The sequence below is a fragment of the Ursus arctos genome, unplaced genomic scaffold, assembly GCF_023065955.2.
Source record: "Ursus arctos isolate Adak ecotype North America unplaced genomic scaffold, UrsArc2.0 scaffold_7, whole genome shotgun sequence".
Lineage (NCBI taxonomy): Eukaryota > Metazoa > Chordata > Mammalia > Carnivora > Ursidae > Ursus > Ursus arctos.
Genome location: NW_026623089.1, coordinates 32,066,686 through 32,085,036, shown reverse-complemented (window position 1 = coordinate 32,085,036; position 18,351 = coordinate 32,066,686). Strand labels below are relative to the sequence as shown.

At 40.9% G+C, this 18,351-nt stretch overlaps 1 protein-coding gene across 5 annotated transcripts in view; it reads left to right on the top strand.

The window, feature by feature from the left end:
- PLCE1 (phospholipase C epsilon 1) overlaps window positions 1–18,351 on the top strand; it is a 305,344-nt gene that overhangs the window by 156,202 nt on the left and 130,791 nt on the right. For all 5 annotated transcript variants that reach the window (XM_044378042.3, XM_026481690.4, XM_026481691.4 and 2 more), the window contains exon 4: window positions 16,735–17,051. In XM_044378042.3, the coding sequence (XP_044233977.2) occupies window positions 16,735–17,051 (317 nt within the window). The remainder of the gene's footprint in view (window positions 1–16,734; window positions 17,052–18,351) is intronic.

Genomic DNA, 18,351 nt, shown 5'->3' with positions numbered 1-18,351 from the left:
CTCAGCTCTGAAGAGGTGTCAGTTCACCCGCTCTGCCTGAATCTGCCTTTGAATGCTGGAGCACTGATGTGAGCCGGTCAAGTTCACAGAAAACGGACTGCAAAACCCAAATGCACTTTCCCAGTTTCTGAGAGCCACCTGCAGCTCCCTGAGTTCAAGTATCACACACAACAGAAATGATGATAATTGCCATTGACTGAATCAGGAAGGACGTGCCATAAACTATTGGAAGGACTTCACCAGCACCAACCCTCACCGGAAGGTGTGGTCCCAGAACCAGCAGAAATCTTGGGCCTCACTTGAGACCTCATGAATCAGGATCTGCATTATTTTAAACAATGGACTCCTCAGGTAACAACATGGGTTCAAGTCCTAGCTTTGCTGCCCACTGCTCCTGCAACCTTAATCTTTTCTCCCCTACCTGCTATCCTCAGTCCCTTGGTCTAGGTCAACTTAAAAAGACCTCAAAATGCTCTCCATTGATAAAGATGTTGGGAGTTCTCTTTGGTGCCCAGGACTAGTGGTCAAGAAGTGTAACACTCACTCAGAGTGGCCAGAGTGCAGTTCCAGTTTGTGATTGTTCCTTTAGACACCACGGGGCTAGCCCATTGGGTCCCTTTAGGTGAAGAAATTAGAGTAATTAGATCTGATCCACCAGCTGTCAGAGAATATAATCTCCTCGTATTATTTATATTTATATCCGTAACCGTATTTAAAAAGGAAGTCACCCTGAAAGAAATAACACACCAGTGAGTAATTGGGCCTTTAACAGAATGAAGGAGCCATATGTCTTATGTGTATTTATGACCTATTTCCCCCTGTGCCAACCCTCATGTGCCTACAAACAAGTAAAGAGAACACACTCCCAGTGTATATGACAACCTGCTTAGAGTTCACGTGGACACATGCATGCTTTCCATTAATGGGCCAGCCACTATGCTGAGTGCTTTATGTACATCTTAGGAAATTCCAAAAACAACCTGGTGAGGTAGGATCATGCCCCCCATTTCAAAGACGAGAAAACTGAGACTTGGAGGCTATAAGTTGGTGCCCCTGTAAATTTCCCTTAAGAAATTGAGAAGGGGAAAGACAGCAGGTAGCTTTACCCTCTGTTGTCCTGAGCCATTTCCCTTCTGGCTCCAGATTTCCCTGCCCCAGTCCACAAACCCAAGCCTCTGTTAGGCTGAGTGAATGGTCCTGTTTTGGAAGACATTTAGGGAACCTCATGGTGATCCCACCCCCTTCCAACCTCAGAGATTTGCCAAAGTATTCATTCCATATATGATATTTTACTTGTGAGAAGTTTAGGAAAATTTATTTTCCTCAGCTTTTCATCTCTTTGCTGTGTTTGATCTCCTTCTCAGCTAGGAGTTCACAGGAAGATGAGCAGATGGCCTGGTCTGCTCTGAAAGATTAATTACAGGGTTAAGCAACTCGAGAGTGAGGAGCAGGGATTTGAACTTGGCTCCATCCCACTTCAGAGACCTGGCCCCGGAGCACTTTCCTGTGTTGCATCTGGAGCCCAGGGCTCCTCCTTCACCTCCTCCTTATTCCCCCCCCTTTTTCCAGCAGGAGGCATATGAATGAAGGTGCCTTAGGCGTGAAGCCCTGGTTTGTACAGGGACACCTGGCAGTAGTGCCGCAGCAAGTCACGGATACCGATGCGGATCAGCCGGGACTGTCCGTGTCCGGTGGTAGGCACCAGCACCTCCTTTGTCTCTGCTGCTCAGACTCATGGGAGAGAGGCCAACAGCTGTTCTTCCAGTTCCTATGACTGTTTTATACCAAATCAGAAAGGAACTGACCTTAGGAAGGAAGTGTGAGGTTTCTCCAGGACATGTATAAACCTGTGTGTTTTCTTTACACATTTTATTGGGCTGGCCTCCACCTTTCTCCCATCTCCCACTGCCACCGTGGACATCACCTTCCAGGGCCAAATGGCCTTTCTGACCCCTCAGATGTTGGCCGAAAAAGGATTTTATAAGGATGCTTCTTGGTCTCTCACAGCTGAGGACAATCAGGAGGCTGTTGCAGACATCCACGCAAGTGATAGTTGAGAGAAAACAATAAAAATGAGATGGAAGGGACCAATTCTTGGGACAACTGGTGGATGAATGAATTTGAGCCCTTCCCAGGACATTGAAGAATAACAGATGCCTCCAAGGTTTGGGACCTGGGGAGATGAAAGTGGTACCATAAAAAGAAAGTGAGAAGTATATCCATTTTGGGTATCTTGACTTTGAGATGCTGGAATGTTCAAGGAGACGCTCCCAAAAGCATCAGCATTGGATCTGAGTGAGAGGTCAGAACTGGAATTATACATTTGCAAGTCATTTGCTTAGCTGTGATGGTGACAGCTTGAGATGAGCTTTTTTGGAGGGGAGAGAGAGAGACAAGCAGAGGACTGAGACATGTACAGTTCAGGCTGAGGGGCTGCAAGAAGGGGCATAAACCACTGCCATGACTGGAGAGTTAAGAGGAAAGCCAGATAGTATAGTGCCCTGAGCCAGGACTCAAGAAGGTCCATGATGCTGGCCTTAGAGTTGGGGATTACGAAGCTCACACTACATAACAACTCTCTGTTGATTTTAATGCACCAAGCTATAATGTCCTCAAATCTATTGTTAGCTACTGTGGCATAGCCATTTTTTCCTGTTAAGTTGGGTTTGATTTTGTCAATTAATATCTTCTACTTACATCATCAAACATAGTCAAAAAGCCATTAACTGCATAAGTAACTACAAAACAGTTCCTGTACAGCCTCATCCACTAGTGGATTAACTTGCCACAGAAAGTACTTAATGAGTACTTGACTTGAAATAGTACTTGGTTAACAAGTGAGGCAGTGTGAATCCTATGACTTTCCGGGTTTTGGTCCCATTTCGGTTGAAAAGAGGAAATCAACAGTTTGAATTTATGCATAAATTAACCTCAGGTACCCAAAGTATAATCCTGGCCTCACTATCTACTACCTGTGAGTAAAGAGGCATGTCACTTAACCTTTCTGAGTTTCCATCCCTGTAAAATGGAATACTAATCTTACTTAGGCCACAGTGTTGCTGATAGGGCTAAAGGAGATAATTAAGTAAAGTGTTAGCAGGTAATATTATCAGTACCATTATTATTGCCTTTTAAGGAAAAAAAAATTTCCAGGTCCATATGTGTTTTTCTTATTAAGTGACTTTGACCTATCTAAAGTCTGGTCCAGGTCATTTCTGCAATAATATGTACTAAATTAGAAATAACATGCACCAGTTTTCTTTTAAGTCATAGAGCTATTTTAATTGATACTCATATCGTCAAGGGTTGAAAATGTGATTAGAATAACAAACAATAATACAGATTACATGTTCAACATGAATTTTAAAAATATATATTTCCTTTAAAACAAACATAATTTTTAAAAATATCAGAGTGTTTGTGATGTGAAGTCATGGTTACAGTCACGTCCCAGTTTGTCATCTGTTCTTGTCCAATGTACAGGTCCAGTTTAGGGCTGGGCTTGCAGATAGACAGTAAATGTATGGTAGTCTTGTACAAGGCTCCTCTTAGACTGTTCTTAAACATGTAATGTAAAACTGAATGGACAGTTAAAAGGTATGAACACCAATCAAAGTAATACACCATATTAATAGCATAATGGATAACAACCACATGATCCTCTCAATAGATGCAGAAAAGGCATTTGACAAAATCTGACCCCCTTTTATGAAAAAACACCCAACAAAATAGAAATAGAAGGGAACATCTCCAGCCTTCCAAAGTGCATCTATAAAAAACCCACAGTTAACATAATGCATAATCGTAGAAACCTGAAAGCTTTCCACCTAAAATCAGAAACCAGACAAAAATATCTATTCTCACCACTTCTATTTAACATTATACTGGAGATTCTAGCCAGGGCAGTTAGGCAAGGAAAAAAAATAAAAGGCATCCAGATTGGAAAGGAAGCAGTTAGACTATCTTTATTATCAGATAACATGGCCTTATATGTAGAAAATCCTAAGGAATCCACTGAAACACTATTAGAACTAATAAATTGGTTCAGCAAAGTTGCAAGATAAGCTCAGTTGTATTTCTGTACACTAGGAACGAAAAATTGGAAAGTGAAGTTAAGAAAACAATTCCATTTACAGGACTATCAAAACCAATCAAATACTTAGGAATAAATTTAACAAAAGAATTGAGAGATTTGTACACTAAAACCTACAAAACATTGTTGAAAGAAATTGTATAAGACATGAAGAAATGGAAAGATATCCTATGTTCATGGATTAGAAGACTAATACTGTTCAGATGACGGTACTCCCCAAAGCAGTCTACCGATTCAGTGTCATCCCTATCAAAATTCCAGCTGCCTTTTTTGCAGAAACTAATGAGCTGATTCTAATATTCATATGGACTTTCAAAGGGAACCAGAACAGCCAAAATAAGTTTTTAAAAGCAGAATGAAGTTGGAGGACTCGCACTTCTGATTTCTAAACTTACTGTAAATATATGGTAATCAAACCAGTGCAGTACTGGCATAATGACAGACATATAGATCAATGGAATAGAATAGAGAGCTGAGAAATAAACCTTAGCATATCTGCCTAAATTATTTTCGAGAAGGGTGCCAAGATCATTCAGTGGGGGAAAAGAGAGTCTTTCCAACACATAGTGCTCAGAAAATTGAATATACATATGTAAAAAAATGAAGCTGGACCCTTACTTTCCGCTATATACAGAAATTAACTCAAAATGGATCAAAGACCTAAATGTAGGACCTAAAACTATGAGACACGGGGGGAAAGCTTCATGACATTGAATTTGGCAATGATTTCTCGGATATGACACCAAAGGCACAAGCAACAAAAGAAAAAATAGATAAATTGGACTACATCAGAATGTATAGCTTTTGTGCCTCAAAGAACACTATCAGTGGAATAAAAAGGCAACCCACAGAATGGGTTAAAATATTTGCAAATTACATATATAAGAAATTAATATCAGAATATGTATAAAACAACAACAAAAAGATGAACAATCCAATTCAAAAATTTCTCGGACTTGAATAGGTATTTCTCAAAGGAAGATATGCACATGACCCATAAGCAAATGAAAAAATGCTCAACATCATTAGTCATCAGGGATATGCAAATCAGAACCATAAAATGCCACTTCATAGCCACTAGGATGGCTATAATTTAAAAAAAAAAAGAAAACAAAACAAAACAAATGTTCACCTGGAGGTAGAGAAATTGGAGCCCCATACACTAATGATGGGAATGTAAATTGTTCAGCCAGTGTAGAAAACAGTTTGGGCATTCTTCAAAAAAAAAAAAAAAAATGCTGAACAGAAAGTTACCATATGATCTAACAATTTTACTCCTAGGTATTTACCCACGAGAAATGAAGAAATATTCACATAAAAGTTTTTGCACAGTTATTCATAATAGCATTATTCATGCTAAAAAAAAGTTCATTAGCCAAAAATTGCAAACAATCTGATTGTCCAACAAATGAATAGGTAAACAAATGAATAGATAAACAAACAAATGAATAGATAAACAAAATTTGGTATATGCATAAAATGGAATATTATTCAGCCATATAAAAATAAATGAGATACTGATTTATGCTATAATGTTGATGAACCTGGAAAACATTGTAAGTGGAAGAACCCAGACAAAAAAGGCCACATATTATATAATTCAGTTGCATGAAATATACAAAGTAAGCAAACCCATAGAGTCAGAAGGTACAATAATGGTTGTCAGGGGCTGATATGGCCCAGGAAAGGGGGTGAGGCATGGGGAATGATTGCTAATGTGTACAGGGGGTGATGAAATGTTTTAAAGTTGACTAGGGTGACAGTTGTACAACTCTATGAATATACTAAAAAACACTGAATTGTACACTTTCAAAACTGAATTTTATGGTATGTGGATGATATCTTATTTTAAAAGAAAGAATGGACATAAATAGCCCAGTGATATTTTGGCATGGGAAGATTTAACTCTGAGACTGCCCTGACATCTTGATGGGGTTTGCTGATAATGCCAAGCTAGAAGGGATATGAACGTTCTCTTTACAGAGGGAAGAGCTACAGAGCTGGGAACAGCAGGGTGTTTGGTGGAGGGGCGTTTCTAAATTGGGTTATCTGTTAGTACAATGTATAGCAAGATTTACAGACATTTCTTTTTATATGAACAAATGAGGTATCATTAGGGATCTTTAAAAAAAAATCTTTTTTTTTATTGTGGTAGGCACCACACCAGAGGGTACAAGTTGCAGGTTATAAAAACAAAGCAAAAGTTTCCATAGCCTGAAATGATTTGATACACGACAGTCTCTTCCTCTGGCTTCTAAGATGAAAGGCCCCAAAATTCCTTCTTCGTCTTTCAAATGGTGACTTAATGATGATGATAAAAATGACTAACTACTGAGAGCTGAATATGTATTAAGCCTCTTACATGTATTTTCTCATTTTTATTTTCCCATCATCACTGTGACATGGTTGTTGAGAACTTACCTGAGATCACACAGCAAGTCGGTGCCACACCAGACCTGCTGGTGTGCAACCCCACAGCTGTGTGGTCCCAAGACCTCACTCATAACCACTGGACTGTGCCGTCACTTTCCTCTGGAGGAGAATCCCCCAAGCATTTACAGCTCCTGAGATTCTAGCCACACCAAGTAGGGAGGCAGTGGTGTGGAGAAGAAGTACTGTGGACTGGGAGTAGAGGGTCTGATTCTAGTCCAGCTTGGTCCTAATCAGCTCTGTGACCTTGGGCAAGAAGCTTGACCTCTCAGAGGCATAGTTTCCTCATTTGTAAAGTGCGGAAAATTCATCCCGACTACCCCTGTAGTTCCTTCCAGCCCCAGCGTTTGGTCTGAGTCCAGCTTGATTTACCTACCACTAAGAAAATGTCAGATTCAGTTTTAACAGACACACTAAGGAACAGAATCTTCACGTCAGTGGAGGGTGGTGATGGGTGGAGCCTGGGCTTTGGTGTCAGTCTGATGTGGTGCTGGTTCCATCGCTGATCTCAGTGTGATGTTGAGCAAGTTCCTTAGCCTCTGTCCCCATGAGCTAAAATGGGGATATTGATAGCGTAGCGTGCTGTGCCATCCACACAGAGTGGTTGTGAGCACCGAGTAGGATTTCTGTAGATACTAGTACATAGTAAGTATTAGGTATTATCTGTTTCTTAATAATATAGTAAGAGATGGGACACCTGGGTGGCTCAGTTCGTTAAGCGTCTGCCTTCGGCTCAGGCCATGATCCCAGGCTCCTGGGATCGAGTCCTGCATCAGTCTCCTTCCTCATCAGGGAGCCTCTTTCTCCCTCTGCCTGCCACGCCCTGCATGTGCTTTCTCTCTGACAAATAAAGTTTTTAAAACACAATAATAATATAATAAGCAGTCATTATTATATATTATTTAATAATTGATTTGTGATTATTATTATTGATGGTTATAATTGTAACATAGAGACACAAGATCCCTTAAGGGTAATTAGTGTATGTTTAAGTAGCCCAGCCAGGTCAGACTTGAGTTCAGGTGGCCTGCATGGATTCGGTTCTAGAATCATCCACATCTCCTGGGTCAACCATCCCTGAAGAATGTGCTGCTGAGTAGAAGGGTATTAGATTGTCACCAACACTCCAAACTTCCCTCTTATTACCTTTGAGTTACTAATGCCATTTTCACAACACCATATCCCAGCTTGCCATATGAATTTCAGGTCAGTTAATTTTGTTTACCCAAAGTAGTCAGAAATAGATGGATAGTCAGTGAGAGACACTGATAAAACACTTAGATAGGGACGCCTGGGTGGCACAGCGGTTAAGCGTCTGCCTTAGGGTCAGGGCGTGATCCGGCGTTATGGGATGGAGCCCCACATCAGACTCCTCTGCTATGAGCCTGCTTCTTCCTCTCCCACTCCCCCTGTTTGTGTTCCCTCTCTCTCTCGCTGGCTGTCTCTATCTCTGTCAAATGAATAAATAAAAAAAAATCTTTAAAAAAAAAAAAAACACTTAGATGATGTACTGTAAAAAGAAAAGAAACTTCTGTTGCCTGGAAGTTTCCCAAAATGGGTAGGGACTTCTCTCTTTCAATGTTAGCAGATAACATAATAAGCAAATATGACGTATTTACAATGTCCTTTATCACAGTGTTATTTAAGATGGTAAGACATTTTAAACATAACATTGACTACTAGAGAGCCATTAAAAATATTAGAAAGCTAGTTTAGAGCTGGGGAAATGTGCACTGGAGAGTAAGTTTTTTTAAAAGGTTAGAAAAAAGTATGTGCTCTAATCCCTTACTTGGTAAATACTGTGTGTATTTATAGAAAAAAATCAAACACATGAGATGCAACAGAAATATTAACAGAGAATATCTCTGGGTATGGGATTATTGATTATTTTAATTTTCCTCTTAATGTTTCTTTATGTTTTCGATACTTTCACAGTGAACTCATGTATCTTTGGAAATTCGAGTGTTATTTTTATTCGAGAAGTTATTTTTATTAATAAGAATTGTCAGATTTTTTCCTGCTCTGAGGTTTTTCAGTCCACTAAACTGTTTTATCTGAATATGGCTTAATTTTCAATCTAGGCATATTGTTTTGTTTTGTTTTGTTTTAAGTACCAAGTTAGAAATAATATGCTTCGTTGATTTCGTGAACTTAATCTTTTTCGTGGTAGTACCGAGGACAAGCCAGACACATTTGTTGCAGGATTGATCTGTTACTCTGAAAACCAATAACAGATAATGAGAAAGAATCACCAATTACCCAGCCTTTCTTTAAACCCATTTACTTCCCTGTTGAAAAGCAATTTTCAACTCTGCCTGAGATTGGTGTCTTTAAGCCAATTCTAAATCTTTTATAAAAAGAAATCAACATCCTTCCTCTCCTGTCTTATTTTATAATTGGAATTGTACCACTCAATGTCTGTTAAATGTGCAGTTGATGAACCTAATGCTTAACTTAAAAAAAAAAATAAGCAGACTGTCTACAAAATTAATCAAATCAAAGAAAAATGGATACAGTAGATAGGATAAAAAGTTTTTCTACTTTCTTCCCTAATTTTAATTTGAAGTAACTTTTTTTGTATTTATTGGAAAAAAATCTGAACAGCGCAGATGCTGAACCAGCTATGTCCGTGAGAAGATTTGAGTTTTTTTCTCTGTATGATTTTTTCAGATATCATTTTGATATATTTTTGTAAGTATTGTCATATGGTACAGTAGAAAAAAGTTAAAACAAAATTTTCAATCTATAAACATTGTTATTAGTTTGACGTGTACTGGACAGATATGCAAACATATACCTACATTTGTAAAATCATTTTTCCTCCAATAGGATCATATTTCATTGTTCTCAATGCGGTATTTTTTAACCTAAATTTATCATGAAAAAAAATGTCAATATCAGTACCTATAAATTTACCTCAGTTTGTCTATAATTTTGCAAGAATTTCTGTCAGATAAAATCCTAGAAGTGGAATTGCTAGGACAAAGGGTATACTGTGTAAGTTTTGGTTTGCCTTCCCAGAAAGCTTATGCCTGTTTCACCAGCACTCATGGAGAATGAGAATGAAAAGTACTGTTTCCGAAACAGAGCTACAAAGCAGGTCCTCCCAAAGGTTTACCTTGGTTCAAAAACAAACACACAAACAAATGCTAAATTACCATCAAAATACAACACAAGTACCGTGCTCTATTTTTCATTGAAGTCAGATTCCTATAAAGTATAATCCTGCTATTAAACAATAAAAATTGAACTGAGTAAATTGAAGGTCTTAGTGGCTTTATTAAGTGACTGATTTGTGAGTCGGACAGCGTCCCAACTGGCAAGTGAAGCTGTACAAAATGGACGGTTTTTATAGGGAGCTGAGGTGGCTGAGTTAAGAGGTTATTAGTAAAAGAAAAGAAGGGTTGTTTCAAGCCAGATCACCTTCCCTTAGGGGAAAGGGCAGGGGGTCTTATTAGGTGGATTACCTCATCTTTGTGTAGGGTGGGGGGCAATAGAGAGAGCCCACATGACAGATGATCTCCTGGGTGCTGACCAGAAAATTCCAGACTGGCTTAAAATCCCACTCCTGGAGAGGTCGACACTGCAGTTAAATCCTGGTTTACTGTCCTGGGGGCAAATGACTTCACCGAGGGCCTGTGGCTTCCCCCCCCCCCCCAACAGACTCGGCAGGAAATTGGAGGACTCCATCTTCCCTGCAGAAGATCCCTCAAAATGCTGAGATTAACAGAGGGCTGACCTTTGGAGTCAGAGCTGAGTTGCAGTTCCATCCCCGTCTCAGTTGCAGAGTGTCTTTAGACACTTAACATCTGTCTCTGTTTTGCTATCTATAGACTAAGGATAATCACCCTTGCCTTACAGCATTCTTTGTAAGAATTAAATGAGTTTCTTGGTGCCAAGAGCTAATAAATGGTGAGGAGCAGGGGGTAGGTGAGGAGCTAGAAAAGGCTTAGGGTATTAGCGGAGGGCATCCTGGATGATAAAGTTTTTAAAAATTTTGCAAAAATCCTTGATGAAATTGCTAACATTCTAGTTAGTATATGCTATGTAATATTATACCTTCGCCCCCCATCCCCCATTTCCCTCCTCCCCCACCCTGCATTATATTGATTATCTGTCTCCTCTCCTAGAATGTTGTATGTGAACAAAGGATCTTTTCTTGTTCGCTAAATCCCAACGCAGTGTAGCCTGAGACAAAGTCTCACACATAGTAGGCACTCAATAAATGAATGAATGGACTTTCTACTTGAGCCTTTCTTTGACCTATTCAGATGCACTGGCTAATAAGGCTGGCCCTTGGGCACAGATCACACCCAAGGTAACTCAGGCTTGGCTTGGGGTAATGAAGAGCAATGGGCCAGGAGCCAGAAACTTCTTTTGCCAGTTCAAGGGCTGACCACTCACGGACTGGGTTCTTGGGCAACTCACATAGCAACTTAACTCAAGCTTTGTAAAAAATAACATTAGCAATGCCTGCTTGTCATGACATCCTCACATTACGCAAGAGATTATATGAGATTCCTTGGTAAACTCTAGGTTTTCATGTGAGGCACTGCAAGAAAGACCAAATGCTTTTAGTTTTGATTGGGACCAAAAAGCAAAAAGAGAAATAAATGGGAAGTGGAAGGTTTTGCTGGGCTCCAGCCTAAGCCTGAGGCTCTTCCATGAGCTTGGACCCAAACTAGCATTTCTGAGCAAGTGCTAACTCTGAGGGAGGGGGTGGATTTTGGGGGCAGGGAGTTCCCCAGTGGCACCGTACCCCAGGGCATTGGGTGACCAGTTACCAAGGAAAAGTGCTTACCAAGTCTAGAGGCTTTTCTGGATATTTCTGGACTGCACAATATGCAGACAGACCCTGGAAATGGTAGCTTATAATCAAAATTGAGGGCTTTCTGATTACCAGACAGGAAGCCAGGAATGAGAGGACTCCGGGGATGGCAGTGAGGGATGCCACTTAAGAGAAGCTATGAGCGGGATTTCCCTCCTGGAGACAGAGTGATTGCCTAGATCCAACCAGAGACCCCAAAGTCTAGGGTGATATATTTTTACATAGATATTTTGATCCTCCCACTACCCACAGGGTTTCTTCAAGGGCCACACCTGTTCTGTGGTGCCTTCTGGAAAATAAAGCTTCATTCCTTATTTTCTACAGTGATGCTCCGTCTCTCCTAATATATGCTGCAGCCATCAGGAGTAACCTGAAGTTTTCTAAATGAGCCACAGTGTCTCTCACCCTCTGACCTTTACATAGAGTTCCAGCAACAAGGCAGACTGGAGTTCCTTGGACACTAACTAACCTCACAAACACCTTAAGCCCTGTTCCCCCATTGAGAATCACTGAGGGTGTTGTAGTTCTGAAGGGGCTGTAATTCCCACGTAAACGATATATAGATAAGATTGAAGAGACCTACTGTGTGCTATCCTAGTATAGTCCCCCTTTGGCAATTATTAAAGGCTCTGAGAAATCCTGCAGTTACAGTTGGGACTGTGGGGGCAGAATCTTGTTTAAATTTGTTTAACCCAGTATGTCTCTGAATTATAGCGAAGGAACCATGTTCTGCATAAATTCAGTGTAACGCTCTTTGGAAAATACTGGTTTAAAGCATGGGAACGTTGTTTTGAACTTATAAGAAGGAAAGGAAAGGGCACCTTAGGTTTCTGGGTGCTATTTTCTAATGTAGTTGTGGTGGTTGAAGTAATGGCTCCAGACTGAATAAGAGGGAGAAATGTTCACCCTCTAGGGTCAAACCCTTTATCTTTGGAGTTTGAAGAGTTTATTTTATCAGATCATTCCAAGGAAACAAGCACAAGAAGTTGATTTATGCTGACTAGTATCCCTCGAGATGCTTCTAAAAATCAGAATGAGAGCGTGGCATTCTGTTGTTCCATGAGGCCATATGCTGAGTGATCAGGAACATGAGTTCTTAAGTCCAGTAGACCATGATTCAAATCGCATCTCCCGGCTTACTTCTTCTGTGACCTCATGTGAGCCTCACATCCTACTACTGTCTACCTCCTTAATTAATCCATGTAAAATCCTTAGTTCGGGAAGCTAATATTTGAGCAGAGAAACAGAACTTGCAGACACCATGTCCCATGGTAAATATTTCCAGGTCATGACCGTGTCTAGAGATATAGCCCTATTCTACTGTAGAATAGTTTTAACTGAAGAACACAGCTGAGAGCAAACCTTCACTGTGATTGAGGTCGATAATTTTTTTCACCATATGTTTTCTAAAAACTTTTCACAAGAGAAGAACTGTAGCCTCTAGTGGGCTTTATGCATTTTGCTCCACAACTAATGAGGAAGTGCCAGGGGGTCATAGAGCTACAGAGAGCTACAGCCATGGTCTCCCATCCATTGTAGAGTTGCCCGTCTTGCAGAAAGGAGGGTGTGATGGTGATACAGAGCCACGAGTTGGGGCCCTGTGGCATGGAAAAGGGGAAGGAGGAGGTTATAAGGAGAAAAAATGGACTTTCAGCTGCTGAAAGTGTGGGACTTGTGAGACAGAAAATTATGTCCCAAGATTTCTGGGATGTTTCTTTGTGGGGCATGGTATAAAACCCCTGAGTACTTCTGCTTTAACGAAACCTACCCGAAGGGTCTCCGTTATGTTTCAAGGTTTCTAACATCAGATTTGTGTTTCTTTTGAGTGTGAAGTCATGCTTATCTTGAGACACATGGGGCTGTGGCATTTATTGGGGTTACAGTGACCATGCTTCTTTTTCCTTCTTTCATTGTTTTTTTTTTTTTTAGGTCTCCTTTATTGCCGTTTCTCACCAGTCACTAGACTCTTTTTATTCATTGTAACACCATGTGATTCCTATCTCAAGATAAATTGCAGTTTATAATATATCTTCTTAGGTTATTTATATCTTTTGTTACATTATCTCTTCTCTTACATATTAGATAAGCGATTTCACAAGATTTAGGTGTTATAGAGTGTTGTACTTGGAAATCATGTTTCGGAATTGGTTGCTTCTGGGAAGACTTCCCATATAGGGCTAATTCCACTGTACAGAAATTATCAGGATCCAGAAGCTGCAGTCTGCCTGCCATCTGACCACATTCTGAGTCAATTTTCAGGAAATCCAGTACTTTCTAAACTACTTAGAAAGTTGGAGAGTGAGATCATATAGGCCATGTAGATTTGAGCACTTGCCATATTTTAATTATTTTCCAATAAGAGCATAGAGAGAACCAAATATAATTTGGTAATCCTTGCTTTCCACTGAAGTTGATTCTTGGTAGTTTGGTCCAAAAAATGGATAAAAATGGTTACAATAAATCATTGTATGCTTTACTCACCCCTTCACCTTTTAGAATCACAGAAAAACAATAATTTGGATACTACAATTTCTATACAGAAGACAAAAGAGGGAGTTCCAACTGGAATATATTTAAAATAGAATCAGGCTTGCATCAGTGGAGAGCAGTATTGTTCAAACTTTACAGTTTTCTCCTCACGATTTTTTGTTAGATTGTCACTGAGAGCATTCCTGCAAAAGGGAAATAACTCAGTTAAACAGCAAATGTCACCAAGAATTTTTCTTGAGCTATGCTTCAGAGGTGGCAGGTGGGCTGCAGGGGAGAGGATGGGGTGAGGGAAGAACGTTAGAGCCCATACCATCAACAGAGATGCCCTGTCAACAGGGTGGTCTAAGAACTAAGAGCTCTCAGTTTCCGTTTTTCTCTCCCGCACTGTTACTGGTTTATTAATTTGAGCAGATTGCATGCCTAGGTTTTGAATCAGAAGATACGGTCACCACACTGACCAGAGGAACGTAGACTGCCCTGCACAGAACGTACACAGTGAAGGAAAGGCTAGAGGAGATTTGGAATTTAAGAGAGAAGAGAAGTTGTATGGGCTTGTTTTTAAGGGCAAGGGAAACCGAACTCTTGGGTAGGCAAAGAAGAATCTGCAGAGAGAAAGGGAATGATGGTGGAGACAACCACTGAGGCAATTTGAATAGACTTAGTCACAGACCTGGGTGGGGCTTGGGGAGGAGGAGGCACACACCTTTCTCAGAGAAGAAGGAGAAAATGGAACACATAGAGGCATTTAAACTAATGGAAGGAGTCCCTGATGCTTGACAGTTATCATAGTGTAGTAAACATATTATAGTGTATTAAACGCAGTAGCTACACTCGTGGTGAGCACAGCATCATATTTAAACTTGTCAGATCACTCTGTTGTATGCCTGAAATGAACATAATGTGTGTCAACTACACTCAAGTGAAAACTATTAAAAAAAAAAGAAATCATCAAACTACTGTAAGGAAAATAAAGGTGGGTTTGGGTGTGTGAGAAGACTAGAAAGGCTGTACCGCTGAGGTAAAGAAGACAGTGAATAATTTAGGAAAAAACTAAATAAATTCATGTCAAGTCTGAAGCTGCCCTGAGGGCCCAGCGGAAGTTAGATAATGCAAATTAGCAAGGGTCCCATCACTATGTAGCAGCAATGTCAGTGTCATCACATAGCAGCCCAGAAGCCAAGGACGGATAGTTGAGTTTAAGATTGAAGATTGGGAAGTACACGTGGCAGAAAGTCAAGGAGACTTGGGACGGCATCCTGGGTGTTGTGGGCGCCATGTTAAAATGCTGACCATGTACCCAAACCAGGACCAGAGAACTGGAAGTCTGCCAAGGACAGAGAAGGTTTAGTAGAAAGGATGGGAGGGAAAAGGCAGTCAAATTCAAGGCCAAGGATTTCAGAGTTCTGTACTACAGAGATGGAGCACTTTGAAGTGATGATTCCAAGGTTGTCTGCAGTAGGGATTTAAAAAAGAGTCAAGGATGCTGAGGTCTGAATATTGATGAAGTCTTCCTTAGGAATTATGATTTGTCCAGTGTCCAAGCCAGGTGACAGCTGGTAGTGAGGAATGCCATGCCATTATTCTGCCAAAGGGTCGGCAAGAATGTTTTAAGAAATCAGGAATGTGAGAAAGATTCTGGGGAAGTAGAATGTGGTCCCCTCATGGAGTACTAGGAGAGGCATGAAGGGGGGCCAGCCAGGGAGGGACTGCCAGGAAGGAAAAGGTGTGAACTGGATGGCGAGGGAGAGCATTTTGTGCAGCGTTTCCTGAAGGGCTCCAAGTGGCACTAGTCTCACAGAGTGGCCTAATAGGTGTGATATAAAGTGTGCTCTGGGACCACTGGATGAACCAATGGAAATGGATTTCTTTACTGGAAGACCCCTTAGATCCTTTAGCAGTATACCTGTGCGCCTCATGTGTTTCCAGGAAGAGGACTTGTGCCATGAATACATGCCATTTCCCCAGCTTAACCACAAAACTGGTCAAACTTGGGGATATTCTGTTGTAGGGCTGATCATAGATTTTCAAAGCATTTTAAGCAGATGGACGGACGGATGGATGGTTACGTAGATGCATGAATGATTGACTCATAGGCAGGAAATTAAGAGACAGATGGATGGAGTGGTGAAATAAAGCGAGTTTGTGCTAAGGGAAAAATTTGGAGCCTATGGACGCATTTGGTACTTCTGTGCACTGCACTTGCCACTCTCTCTTTCTCACCACCTTCTTACAGCCGCTTGTGGAGCAGGGAATAAGGTTTATTTATTTTATTTATTTAGATACATCTCCTCATTACCTGTTCCTCCCTTACTTTTATAGGTGGTTCTGTTCCTGCAAACCCCCAAATGGTTCTCGCTAGAATCAGTCTTAGAGGGTGGAATGTCAGCAAGTAGACGATGAAGGGTTGGACCTTGCGTGCATTGGGTCCCCAGGGTCTCCTGCGCATCTACATACCATGTGCATATGCGTCCACATGCCTCCTCCCCCACCTCCGTAGCCTTCTTTTCTCTTGCATCTTGCTTGCAGTGCCCACACCTACCCTCATTTCGCTTCACTCTGATGGTTAGCATTGGAGGATAAGGAAGCAAATAGTACATACGACTTTTCTACTACTCTGCAAAATGTCATAGTGAACTGGTTAGAGAATGGTGTGTTAGATCAGTGCTCCTTCTAAAAATGGGGAACAGAGCCTTTCCCCACCCCCCAGGGGGCAGGAGCAAGCAGGCAGGACAGTTATCAGAAGGGTTTCCATACCAAGAAAGATAGTAGAGAGCTATTCACCAAGTGGAAACTTGGTTAAGAAACCTGTAAGATTTTGAATGGTTCTCAAGTAAGTATCTGTTGTAGAGATATCAACTTTGGTGTCACCACAACTTTTGTTGCTTTATTTTAGAACGCCAACCAGGCACCTCCATGGCCAATTCCAGTGCCCTCCCTTCAAGTTCAGCTGGGATCAGCAAGGAGCTGATTGACCTGCAGCCCCTCATTCAGTTCCCAGAGGAAGTCGCCAGCATTCTGATGGAGCAGGAACAGAACATTTACCGAAGGGTCTTGCCAGTTGACTACCTTTGCTTCTTGACCCGGGACTTGGGCACTCCGGAATGCCAGACGTCCCTGCCCTGCCTCAAAGCATCCATCTCAGCTTCAATTCTTACCTCCCAGAATGGAGAGCACAATGCCCTGGAAGATCTGGTGATGAGATTTAATGAGGTAAGAAATCACTTGGAGATGTACTTGTAATTGAAACTCTAGTAAGTGATTTTTAAATGTATTTCTCCTTTTCAGTTTGTCTGCTATTGGTGTCTCATCTGCCTGTTGGTCTTGCCACTTCTGTGATGGCTGCTTTGTTTCTAAGCAATGAGATCGAAGACACATTGTCGTCCTCCCTGTCACTGCCCTAAGCCTAACTGTTCCTATGTTTATCTCTATCTTCACCAAGTTCATGGGCCTTCTCCCTTTGGATGAGTGCCTGCCCTTTTCTCCCCTCCCTTGCCAAAATATTCTCCCCAGGCCCATTTTCCAATATTCCCCCCAACCTTGCTTTTAAGATGCTTTGAAGGTGCTTTTAAGACACTGGGGCATGAGGAGATGAAGTCATTTGCCCAAAGTTACATAGGTGGTAGGTAGCAATAGTGATATTCAGACCTACGTAGTCAGGCCCCAGAGCGGGGGTTGCAAACCACTGCACTCCCACCTGTATCATGCTTGTGTTGAGGGGTGGTACCTGGCCTCACCCCAGACTGAGCAAGACAGACCCTCTGGGAGTCCACTTGAGAGCCTGTGAACTACACTGCCCCTAAAATGCTTTTTAAAATAAATCTCCTGATGTTCTTGATTTTCCCTACTGATAAAAACAGGGTGGAAAATGGAAGTTCCAGTACTTTCAGTGTTTTATTTGTGGATTTTACCGTATGTTGTGTCGTGCTTTAAACTTCCATACCTACTCACTCTCACAGCCTTAGGACCTTATCTTCGTCCATTGTGGTTGTGGCTGTTTTAAATTGTACCTGAAGTTTGCCTTGCCTGAACTTTTAAAAATCTAATTTTAAATTAATTTTAGAGAAAGAAAATTTCAGTTTCTTCCATTCACTCCCCATACCTCAGGAATCAAAGATTAATCAGTGATTTCACTAATTCAGAGTTAGTGATGATACAAAGCACAGCTGGGTTGAGGCATGCTTTGGACTATCTCTGAAAATAGTTTAGCTAAGCAACTTCAGAACATAAACAAGATTTCTGGGAAAACACTTAAACTACTTAAGAGAACAGTCTGTTTTCAAGTATTCTCAAGCATCTATTTTCATACAAATTATGGATACTGATTAAAAATCAGTCTTCTATAGTCATTACAGGCAGATCTGAAATGACCTCTAGTACGTAACACTGGGCTAGCTAAGTTTTAGTTGGTTTCTATACCTTAGTGTAGAAAGGCTCCATTACATTAAAAGAGAATTCTTAAATTAAGATTTTCGCCTATTAGTAGGGTCTTGCCTTCAGAGTAATGTGGCTT